Raw genomic sequence first — 13,175 nt, forward strand, 5'->3', positions numbered from 1 at the left:
TAAATGCCTAAGCTCAATGGAACCAACTTTCCATTACCACTGGGTAATAATTAAAACTAGCTATAATTAAAACATTCATTAATAACGTATGGCAAAAATGAGGCTACTCTAAAGGCTAAGGGATGCTGACATGATGATAAACAAAGTTAATGAGTGGTGCAAATACACAGTATTGTGAAAAAGTAAATATATTCTCTCTAGGTTTATCCAATTTTAGGTCCTTGATGAGGACTAGATTATTGTTAGTTATATCCTGTTATGTAAAAAGCACAGAGAACATAAGCATTAATATGACATGAAAATAATAACCAAATGTAATAAACCCTTTTCATTCACCTACTTACTTTGAAAAGTATATACTGTACACATAACTATTTTGTATGAACCATTAACAGTAGTATTTTTGTTATTTTCTGCAAAATCATTATGTATCAACTAGACATTAAGCCCATTACAATAACCGGCGCTAGAACAGTATTGCATAAACATTATTAGGAACAGTCTATATTAAATGGCAAGGGACCTTGACCTCATTCTGTTTGTTGTCTTAATTTTTTTGTTAAAAATATTTTTGCAAGAAGCCTAAAGTAAAATAATATTAAAAATAAAATAGAAACATACAGTATATGACAATACAGTAAGTATAATTAATATTGCCTTACTGTAAAACTTTATAACAATCTGTAATACACAATATCTGAAGAAGATATTTAGGAAAATGTTTTTTTTTTTTACCTCAAGAAATTTTTCAATAAAATTTCATTATAGACAACATTTTTTGTAAACACTCTTGTTTAGGACCATCTACAACGTTGACAGCAACATCTGTAAAACTTCTAACTCTTGATAATGCCACATATAACTGACCGTGGCTGAATACTTGTTCTGGCAAGTAAATGGCAACTTTTTCTAAGGTTTGCCCTTGAGCTTTATTAATTATTATGGCAAAGGCTAATGTAACTGGAAATTGTCGCTTTCTTATGGTAAAGGGTAAATTAGTAGAGGATAGAGCCAAATTAATACGGGGAATATTCTGACGCTCATTTTCTTTTTTACAATCGATCTATTTGCTCGTATTTTTCTTTGTCTTTCAGCCTTTCTTTTGTTGATGTTTACTTGCTGAGCTGACCGTTCTTCCAGGAGATGTTGCTTATACACCATTTGAGTGTCTGTGTCATTTGTCCTACTTGACGTGTCCTTTTTTTTTGGGTGGCATATTGTTAGTAGATAGTTAGTTAGTAAACATGCACGGGGCAGTATGTGTGGCGTCTCCCCAGCAATGGATTTTATGTGCGGGGCCGCGACTACCCAATCAGCACTCTCCCCAGCAATGCTGTCCTTTATTTGCTTATCATGCGTGGCCACGGCTACGCCATTCACTGTGTGCCCAGCTTCCAGTTTGTGTGCATCCACGGTCTCCCCAACAATGCTGTCCTTTATTTGCTTATCATGCGCAGCCGCGGCTACGCCATTCACTGTGTGCTCAGCTTCCAGTGTGTGTGTGTCTACGATGCCGGTTTGCGTGTCGCACCGAACCTCGCGCATACGCTCTTCACCAAAAGACACACACACACGGACACCTGGACGCACACAGGGGTTTTATTAAAGAGGATAAGCAGTGGTGCTGAAGGAATTGCATAATATCTTAAAATGACAGAATAATGACTAGGCCTAGGTAAAAATATTGAATTTTCCACTTAATCAATTCAATATTGATTCTTAAAAGTCTCAAGATCCATCTTGTGAATTTCTATCCTGGTCAATTACTACATGTACATTTTTGCTTATCTTCGTTTTTGGAGTCAAATTCAGTAGATGGCACTAACACTTTACTACTTCATATAAAATCGTGTCCCCTTTAACTTGTATCAACCTCTTAGACATTTAAATAAAATGTGTCGACTTACTACAGATTTAAACGTTGTGTTGGTAAAGAACAACGGGACTAAAGCAAAGCCATATGTAAATTGTGCAACTCAGACATTAATTATTGTTGTAACACAACAAATTGGAGAAATAGGCTTTCTCCGATATCACCCATAAATGTAATCTCAGTCAACATCCAAACAAGTATGGCCTAAGCATTCTACCTGAACTGGAGGTGGCAGGTGGCTCCAAGCTTCCTTTTATTTTGCCTCTTACCCAAAAATAACAGACTCTATACAAGTTTTTATCTGTAAAGATAAGACACACTACAACGTGCCTCACCCAGCAAAGCACCTTTTCATCCATCCATCCAATTGTTGGAATTTTCAGAGCAGCCTGCGATACAAAAGTAAGCAAGCACTCAAAGCAGCCGAACTGAAGTAGCTCTATAATAGCACCGTTATCAGTTATGATGGATGGTTCTTTTTCTTTCATTTTCCATTCATTTAATGCCACTGTCAACTAGCATCAGCTCCAGATCCTGCTTCCATTTTGTCAGAGTAGTATCAGGACACATTTTCGAGGCTGATTAATGTGATTGCTACAAGCGAGCAAGTGAAGATATGTGTAACTTGTAGAATTATAGAAATAAAAGTCTTCCCGCTGTATCTTTAATTTTCACTAATTCGAGATTATTTTAAATGTTCAATAGGGGAATAAATTTGGCTAACAGTTTATTTGAAGACATCTACATGGAGATTCATAGCACACAAACAGGATATTGAATAAAATGTATTATTTAAGAAGCAAATATTTGATAGCTATATAATATCATTCACAAGACGATACAGATGTTTTATACAGTAGATGCCACTGGATTGTATTAAAACAAGAAGCTCCCTTTAAAATAAAAGAACAATGATATTTTGTTCCAAATCTTCCAAATTGTGATGTTAACTGCTCATTACTAATAAAGTATTTCCTCTTATATTCTATTCCATGCTTGTGCATATGTTAGGATGTCAATATGTAGACATGTTTCAAATAAACTTTTGCTGTATGCATGGCTAAGTAATATCTAAAAAAGCCACCACTTCATATACTGTATATCTTCGCATACTAATTCAGTCAAGATAAAATTGATATTGAATCGAATCTGGGCATTGTGAACCAGAATCGGGACATCAGTGCTGATACCCAGCCTAACAATGATGCAACATTAAGACAAAATCAGTAATATAATCAACAGTTTCAGACCTCAATGTCATTGTGTTTTGAAGGAGTCAAGATGGCAGAAGACTACAAACACATTTAAATATTTTCACACAGTCTGAAAAATCTGTCTAGTTTACAAGAAAAGTCTTTACCAATTCCCTTACTTGTTTCTTAAAATAAAATAAATAATGCAGATAAGTATACATCAGCAGTGAACTTGTTGATAGTGAAGAATCTCTCTTGATAAATACAATGGTTAAAGCATGAAAAATTCCTGAGCCTGAAACTTTAAACTATAATTATCAAAACAACATGAAAATTAATTTGTGAAAAACTTGTCTCATATAAATAACGTAAGCAAGTGCTGAACACATTTCAATGAACATGGCCAACAATTTGAAATAAATAATTTTTCTATGATGAATAAGTGTTTAACAAGAGCAATAACTAAAATGAAAACAAACATCTTCATTTTAAATAATTAAGTAAACAATTAACAACTTTAAAGTTATTTACAGCTATGAAAATAAAACCAATGAAAGGGAAACAATATAAATAAAGGAAAGTAAATTCAGCATATTGCTAACAAAACAAATTAAGTAATTAAAATAACTGCAATCGAGCTTGATTATTGGTGAACAGTAATTATACAGAGGAAAATAAACAACACTTACCAATCTTGAACTGTGGCGTTTCAATATCAATATTAAAGATGCCTTGAGTACTGGGTCCAAACCTTAACCATAGGCCCAGACCCATAATAGCCAAGCCGGCAAACTGTAACGATAAAGAAGGTAAAAATGCTCTTAATTTTTCTGGCATGAAGAATGTACTATTACTACTACAGGAAAAAATCTTTCTTTGAAATGTTTTCTTGAACTAAGAGAGATCTCTAAGTACAACAGTTAGAAGTCTTGGCTTTCAACTGTTAATATTGCTTGGTTAAGTTAAAGTTTGTGGTAAAAGTGGAGAGCCTGCCTTACTTCTGGAACAGACTCTGGCTTTGACTTTAAACACAAATTTTGGTAGATAAGGTTTGAATTTTAACTGAATTTCTAGATACACTAATACCCACATGAAACCACTCCATGATAGTGGTTTAGAAAAAAAATGCAACCATTCCATTGTCAATTCGGTAAGAAATGTGTTATCCTAGTATGTGTCAGAACATATCATTTTTCCATGTATTCTTATTCACTGTCGAGTAATCCTAGCCCTGCCATGCAAATACATTTTTTCTTGAGATACAGGGAACAGGGCACTTAAACAATTTTAAACATATCAAAATGAGCAATTTACATAATCAATGAAAATTCTTATTTCCCTTCTCAAAAGAATTAGTAATCTTAAACAGTTAACAATTAAGGGTGGCACAATGGTATAGGCTTTTAGAACTTTTGGGTAGAAAGTACAGTAAAATTCTTGCATGTGTGTGCAGATCAGAATCACCGTTGGTTGCTTTCCGGCTGGGGTGCTTAATTTCTCAAAATAACTAACTCAATGTGTAAGAGTGTCTTCTACAAAGTACTGAGACCCCTTCCATTCAAGGCTGATCTCCACCTTAAACCAGTGTGTGCAGAATATTATCTAACTCTATTGCAATGTTGAGGGAAGAGATCAAATTCAGAACATGAATGAATGGATTGAATGTATTCCTTCACACAAAAGAGTTTTACAGGGTCATTAAGTATGTATGTGGGCGTCACGGTGGTGCAATGGTAGCGCTGCTGCCTTGCAGTAAGGAGACCTGGGTTCGCTTCATGGTTCCTCCCTGTGTGGAGTTTGTATGTTCTCCCCGTGTCTGCGTGGGTTTCTTCCGGGTGCTCCAGTTTCCTCCCAAAGTCCATAGATATGCAAGTTAGGTGCACTGGCAATTCTAAATTGTCCTAAGTGTGTGTGTGGGTGTGTGCGCCCTGCAGTGGGCTGGCACCCTGTCTGGGGTTTGTTTCCTGCCTTGGGCCCTGTGTTGGCTGGTATTGGCTCCAGCAGACCTCCATGACCCTGTAGTTAGGATATAGTGGGTTGGATAATGGATGGATAGATGAAGTATGCATGTATGTATCCATTTTAATCAGATTCCATACGTTCTTCATGCTAGCTTACTGCGGCCTGTCTTGAAATTTAGTTTTGAAGGGGAATTCCCCCTTAAATTTAGCACAAAGTGAGATTTCAGACTCTTTGTGAGGCCAGTGAAAGCGTGTGTGTCTGCTTGTGTGTGTGTGTGTGCGTGCAGGTGAGTATGTGGGATTAAAAACTCAGTTTAAAAAAGTATATATTATTATTTCTGACACATTGACAAAATTCAATATTTTAGAATTCCTATGAAACACATTGTTCTGTTCTTTTCAAGGTGTCTCACGGAAGCGATCAGACGTTGTTACTGCTTATAACCGTTTACTAATCTAGAATTAGCCACTAAACTAGTCTGATCTTGACAGCATTAATTGTTCCTAACTGTAAACTGCATTCCATTTACTTCCATACACTTTAAAAATGAGTCACTGCATTTCACATTTCAGTCATTTTCAGCAGTTAAGTATTCGGTTTTAAGAGTACTGCTAAAAGCGCACCTCTGCATTTCTGTTCATGAACTATACATTGTATCAGTAAAAAAAACTCTGCTTTATGCTTCAAAGCATTACAAAATGGGCCATGTGAATATCTAGCCAAATTGAAAAATGAAGAGTGGTTGAAAAGTTATTTGGAATGAATGTATGGGGAGCAGTTCATTTCATCATAATTGTAGAGTAACAGTTTTAACTTCTCTGTTTTTAATTGCAACAGCTATAGATGGCCTTGCCCATGGACGTTCCCTAGATACTCCAGTTTTCTCCAACATCCAAAAGACATGCTGGTTAGATTGTCTGAGAACTCAAAATGAGCCACATATGATTAAGCATGGATGTGTACGGGCGTGGCGCCACATCCAAGGCTGATCCCTGCCTTGCGAAAAGTGCACTGGATTAGTCAGTTGAAAATGTATGAATGGCTGGACAGACCACTGCAGTCATGTACACTACATTACAGGGTGAATGTGATGTCTCCATTCCTTTGTTTCGGGTATGTCATGGCGTTATACTTCTAACTCCCTACCTTGAATGCACAATGCTACAATCTAAATGGATTAGAATTCATACTGTATAGTCACATCATCATTTTTTCAGAGCATTCGTTAATCTTGCACTCTGTTTCTTAACTAATTCATAGAGGGACAAATGTAGCTTTGAAACAGAACCAAGATTTTCTTGCTTTATCAAATTAAGCAATGCACAATATTTAAATAGGTGTGATTTTTATGTATTGCGGAGATCTGGCTTAAACTGACACTGTACATGACACAAATGTTGAATCGGTACAAAAATTTCGACTTTGGTATTGATACAAGTTTTTGGACCTCAGTACTTTTTTATTACCAGTAATACTTCCTGGCACTATTTTAATGTTAATGGATTTATTCTTATTTTAGCAGATAGAGAACCACCCACTGCAAGGTGGAAGAAGACAGGAGGGGCTCTAGTTATCTGTGTTATTGAGAAGTGGAGTAAAAGAGAGCATATTACAGTTAAAACAAAAATTTGTAATTCAGACATTGAAATTCTGGCTATCGGAATTTAACCCTGTTATTTGCCCAGGGAAATGTGTTACATCATCCGTATTAATGTCTATATTCATCCCTCTGCAAATAGCATCTCAGTAACAGAAATGATTAAATCTGTTACCAACATTCAAATGACAAACCATTCTGACTCATTGTTTATAATTTGTAGTGACTTCAACCATGTGACTTTGGAAAGAACGGTGACTAACTTCCATTTTTTTTATATGTTAAAGATGCCTTTAGGTGTAAGTATGTGGCATCTTTGTGAAGATCTAACCACAATCTTATTTGTATTACTCCCACCTACTACGCAGTTATTAGATGGCAACCTGTTACCACTAAGATAGTAAATAATTGGAGCGTAGAAGTCAAAATGGCTTTGAATGACTGCTTCCAAAGGACTGACTTGGAAATGATATACGAGTCATATTGTAATGATACCGAGGGATTCAGCCACTGCATCACAGACTATATTAACTTCTGTGTCAACACTACTGTACCCTAAAAAGTGCTGGTTTCCAAACAACAAGCCCTGAATTACTAAAGATACTCAGATCTGGTGGCAAAGAAGCTCTTAATGGGTTCAGTGAGTGTTAAAGAAGAAAAAAATGACTGAAGGAATAGCTAAAATAGAAAAACTCACTCAGAACAACATGAAGGACTAGACATAATTACTAGACTCAAGAACTAGAAGGGAACCAGTTTAATAGATCTTTCACCACATCTTCCAAGGACTAATCCTCTAACACCATCAGTACTACATTAAAATGATTACCACAAGTCCGCCTGTGATCGCTAGTATGGGCTGTCCATAACGGATAACCAAGTTAGGAGACTATGGAGGAGGCTAAACACAGGAAAACCTGCAGGACCAGACAGAGTCAGTTGTTCAGTTCTTAAGGCCTGTGCTGACCAACACTGTGGTATCCTCTCTCACCTGTTCAGTTTGTCACTAAAGCTGATGTCGCTTTATGGGACTTCTAAGCATTGGGTATATCAGAATTCCCAATACTGCTGCTGCTGCTGGCATCATGGCCGAACCATGTCAGCTTACATGACTGAAAATCACTACATGTCAAATTTTGCGACTGAATGATGACTTTCCAGCACAGTCGTATTTGGCCTATACCATCGCTTCAAGAGAGGCCCTCTGAATCAACCAGTTAATTAAAAAAAGGAGTGCTTGGTTATCAGACACATTCTTGAGCCCCTGGAGTTTACGGCACAATGGGTCTTCTCCTGGAAAAGATATGATTAGCACCACACCAAGAGTAGTTACTAGTTTATTGACAACAGAACTACAAGTCTAGGTAACAGGTGAGATTTTCAACTTGTACTAATTTTTTTATTTTATTGTACCGAGTGTTTGTTTTTTTTTTATATATAAAGTAAAAATTTTAATAAATAGGGTTTTAATGTTTCATTAAGCAAGTTTTTTATAAAGCATGCCTACAGGGTGAAAGAGAATGTGAATTACTGTGCTACAGTTGACATAATCTATAATGTTGGTTTGATTTTATGACGCAGCTTTTGTGTGCACGGGTTGTTGGGGCTGTCCAATATTTGTGAATTTCACATTTAAGGGGTGTTCGTGGAACCAGACCATTCAAAGAGCAAGCAATTATCTAGTGTGTGTGTAAAAGAATACTTTTTATTGTTTTTGCAGGTTTCTTCTTTAATGTTGAATGTAACTGACAAAGGCATAAACTGTATTGATGTCAATTAATTTCCAGTAACGGTGCCTTGCCATGTACCTCCGCTTTGGAAGCTGCTTCCTGCCCAGCGGTAAGTAGAAAAAAAATTACACACAATGGTGTGGGCCAAGCCACAAATAGCCAATCTGCTCACCATGTGCCATGTAGATTCTGGGTTTGCTTAGTTCTTCCCCCTACCCAACCGCTAATAAGATACCAGTGATGCCAACAATCCGCTGTTATCTGGCCAAAACTGCGGCATAATTTCATGCTACAATTTTTTCAAAGCTCCTACACGAAAGAGTACTTTTCACTGTTAAAAGATTGATCAATCAGGACCGTTTCCCATTAAGGGGTATTTTACAACTATTAATATGTGTTTTAATGATTGTTTCATGGAGATGCACTTCTTTAAAGTTTCCGAAATTCTGAAGCTACTGGAAAGGTTCAAGCATTAGATATGAGGAATACACGACAACATTCACAATCCAAGCATCTTTGTGTTTAAAGTTTTAGTGGAATTCAAAGGAAAAAAACTAATTTATACCATTTTTTTTTAAATTGACAACACACACAAAACATAACTTATCTATGAAGCTTCATATATTAGTTATGTTTCTTTGTGGTTGTATTCATTACTATTTACATGAATAAGTATGTACAGCCAGAAAAATGGATGATAAGCCACATGTTGATTTGACTGAAAGGTACTGGAAACCGAGGCCTGCGATACAGACACTCTCCCAATGCAGACAGTACAGTCAGTATACATCTTTTAAAAAGAAAGTTAAGATAAGGCTATTATATAAAGTGGGAATCTTAGTTACCCAAAAATACCTGGGATAACCTTGCAAAAGGCGGAGCACAATAAGGGGATTACATAAATGTAACCAGTAACTGTTTTTTTTAAACAAAATATGTGAAAGTGCCAACAGGAGAGGGTTATCTAGATGTATTATTTTGTAAAAAAAAAAACACTGAATTCAGGGGGTAGACAGCTTCTAACCAATTAAGATCTAGTGACCATAACATATTTACACTGTATTGGCAAAGCACTTATTTTAAAACTTAAAACTAATAAATGTAATTTTGGCAAGGAAAACTTTGACCAGAGATGAGAAATTCTAAGAAATAAATTAAACTGGGACAAATTTGTAAATGTGGTGCATGTAATATGCAAGAAATGACAAGTGCATTCTGAACTTCAGACACAGTTAAGAAATCAAACAGAATTCTGCAATAAATAAGGACCTAAAAAAAAAGATTCCTACAAGACAGCTAACTAGCACTTGCATAAGGACTGATAGTTTAAAAGACATTTGAAGAAAAACATTGCAAAACTATTGAAAGATGACCAAAAGAAACTTGTCTTCTGATTCAGTTGTGGCTTTGGGTCTGCCACACCTATTCCTGTCAGAGTTTCCTCCAGTTTCCAAGTTCCTGTTAATGGTGTAGGACACTGTGCTCACCAACACCTTGGCCTTTTATACAATTTCTCTAAAGGAAAGATGTACACTGTGAAGGGATACAATGGTCTGCCTGTCTTTCTTTATTAATTGCCTTTTTCTCATAATTACGATAGCTTTAAACGGTGTAGCAACACAGTTTATTCCTGCACAGCTTTTACATAGACAAATGATTTATAAGTAATCACAAAAGTCTAAACACCTGTAGAAACTGTTTGTGTGAACTTTTAAGGCTTCATTAACTTCCTTTGCTGCAGAAAGGCTCTAAATTGTTAATTGTTCCCTGAAAAGTTTTTTGTATAACTCTGAAAATGACACTATTTTTTAGTTTAGTTTTGGGTTTTTTTTTTTTTAAACCTCTGGCAGTACATTGCTTACCTTTGTACCAATTCAGGATATTCACTGGACTTGTGCAGCCTAAATTGCAATAAAGCTGGAAAAATGTTAAGTGTTCTAAAACTTTTGATCTATAGTATATGTTTATATTCTTATCTCCTCTACAAATATCTTCCTATAATTAAAATAATGTCATTTGCCAGTCAGATCCAGTTTTGATTATTTTCAGTTTGGAAAGCATGCTTGTTATTTCAAAGTTGCCTTCAGCAAATATGTAATGAAGGTGTCAAATGTCCAACTACAAGATGGCAAGTGTATTTTTTTTTTTTGCTTTGATTAAATACACCAATATGTATTTCCATCTAAGGTTGTTGTAGTCAACGTCAGTCCCGGAGGGCTTCAGTGGCTGCAGGTTTGTCACAACCCAGTTTCTTAATGAGAAGACAATTATTGCTAATGAAGCACTCATTGCTCAAGTGACATTTTTCTGTTTCATTTTAGTGGTCTTGCTGGTTAAGGTACCCCACCCTTAATTGCTTATTTCACTCTTAAACAGCTGCATTCAGTGTTTTCAATGACTCCTTATTAGCAATAAGAGGCAAATGACAAAGGAGACAGCAGTCCTCCATCTTACTTGTTTCCATTTACAACTATGAATTCATCATGCACTATTTTGTTTAATAAAACACAAGAGAAAAATATGATAGACTTCAAATTATGTGGATGATTTCCTTGGAAAGAACAAAATCTACAATATAAGAAAATGACACTGCAGATTAATAAGCTATATAATTAAATAAAATCTGAGGTTGGCAAGGATTGGTTTCTAATTAATCAGTTGGGTTGGAATGAAAATCTGCAGCCACTGTGGCCCTTCAGGATCGATTTTGCCTATCCCTGCTCTACTATTAAAATGTGCATTTAGTTACTTTTGAGTTATTATAAGTCTAAATTGTTTTTCACGTTTTCACAGTAACACTTTCTAATGTATATTCCTCACAATAAAAATGAATGGCTCTGGTCAAAGTTTCTGGTATCTAAACCAGTATTTGCTGCACTACATTGCTTGCAGCTTTCATACATAAACCAATAGTTGGTTCAATTAAGGAATAAATGAAATTACGTTAAATTGCACTTTACACACACTCTTAAGATTACTGCCAAGTAATCTTACTCACTTGCCACTTACTCACATAAGGTCAAAAACATCAGCAGGACAGTTTGTACGTTTTAATTACATTCATGGTAATGTGGACACTCTCCATTCACCTACATGCCAAACACAGTCTAAAGAAAATGTATCAAATAACATATTACCAACAACGATTTAAATGAGAAAGGGATTGCTGTATTACATAAAGCATACTCACTACGTTTATGCAATGCTTTTTGAGATCTGTCCCCAAATATCTTATGCATGTAAAAGTTTTTAAAGTATTAATCTCCTGTAAACTCAAATTTACTAGTATTTATTACAAATGTTAGTATAGACATGCTGCTTTGATAATCTGGAATGGCGTAAATATGACCTTAAGGGCAAAACATACGAAAATATCGTTTTCAGTTTTTCACAACACAGTCCAAAATATGGCCCTAAAAACTGTTTCCAGATTATCCCCACCTGCGATAACCTCTGTTGACTATCAACCAGTTCTGAAAACTCATCGACTACTTGACATTTATTAACGCGTATTTAACGGCTTCAAATTCTGCTGCACTTTGCTGAATCGTCCAACAGAGTGGTCTCCTCTAAAATTAACTGGGATAAGAGGAAAATATAAGTAATAGATTAGAGTGTTCCCATCTTTTAAGCGATGTAGTGGGATTCTCAATTGCTCTAAGAGGGTAAAGGAAGAACACAGGCGGAGAGAGGTCGTTAACAGAAAGGAAAAGGATATCGGCTAATTAAGAGAAGTGAGCGCTGGAGCGACCGGGTTCAAATGTTTGCCTTGCATCGCCTAACAGATGGCTACGTTCTTGAATAAAACAATTTATTGGTTACTGCGTTCCAGTCAGAAGGCTCCCACATTCGTTAGTTGCTACAGTATTTAGCTTTGGAAAAACGAAACCTAACACTGTGAGAAACAAAACAGCATTTCCCATTTACAGTAGATGGCGCACTGTCACGCTTCTGAATAAGAGGTGCGCAGTAGGAAATGTATAGGCTGTTACCTGTAAAACCTGTAAAAACACTTGTTACTAGGAAATAGAATATTCCCAATTATACAACGATGTAACCATTTTCGTTTACCTTTATTATTATTATAAGAAAGGATTCTCCTTAAAGTGTAGTGTATTGTGACATAAAAAATTCAAATTTTCTCGAGTATACCAGACAAATGCTCGGAATCCTCGTATATTATAGCAGTAATCTCGGCAAAGGCATCCAGATATATTTTAACTACATACGCCACTGTCTTTAGAAACGCTGCTTTTTAGTAGGTATCTTTTTTCGGCAAATAGAACAGATAGTTACCACATTTTCCCTAAACACAACATGACTTATTTCCGTAACTCTATAGCTCATACTTACAGCAAAAAGCACATTAAAGATCCTAAGAAAGATCTTGCAGCACTGCCCGCAGCCGTCCAACATCATTACCCTATAAGAAAGGAATTCTGAAAAATACTCTTCTTGTCTCTGTAAAGAAAATAAACTCCTGCCGAACAGCAAGTACAGAGCTAACCGGCGGCAGCAGCAGCAATTCACAACCAGAAGCTGGCGAGCCCAGCCCATACGCATGCGCGCTTGTTAGGCGTGCGCATCTGGCAAAACAGAGTACTACATAATAAAAAAAATCCAATGAGTGAGAAACCCATGAAGAAGTGAAAATATCCCTGTAGGTAAGACCAGATCGTTAACGGATGTGCACTCGTTCAGGTTCAAGTTAAAGTCCTTGACACCGTTAATTTGCTCGCCCTTGCAAAGTGAGGAAACCGGAGTCTTTCGTTAAAAACTCATACAAATACAGAGTGAGCTTGCGAAGTCCATGGGATGGG

The 13,175-nt window shown here is 36.2% G+C and overlaps 1 protein-coding gene across 1 annotated transcript in view; it reads right to left on the reverse strand.

Annotated features, from left to right (window-relative positions):
- The window catches only part of LOC120537077 (CD9 antigen-like), a 35,922-nt gene extending 22,973 nt beyond the window's left edge, over positions 1 to 12,949 (reverse strand). The window contains exons 1-2 of the mRNA XM_039765717.1: positions 12,709 to 12,949; positions 3,756 to 3,858 (exon numbers count right to left, since the gene is read on the reverse strand). Of these exons, the coding sequence (XP_039621651.1) occupies positions 3,756 to 3,858; positions 12,709 to 12,918 (313 nt within the window). The 5' untranslated portion in view covers positions 12,919 to 12,949. The remainder of the gene's footprint in view (positions 1 to 3,755; positions 3,859 to 12,708) is intronic.
- Between the last annotated feature and the right edge of the window lie 226 nt (positions 12,950 to 13,175).

This window comes from Polypterus senegalus, chromosome 10 (assembly GCF_016835505.1).
Source record: "Polypterus senegalus isolate Bchr_013 chromosome 10, ASM1683550v1, whole genome shotgun sequence".
Classification (NCBI taxonomy): Eukaryota; Metazoa; Chordata; class Cladistia; order Polypteriformes; family Polypteridae; genus Polypterus; species Polypterus senegalus.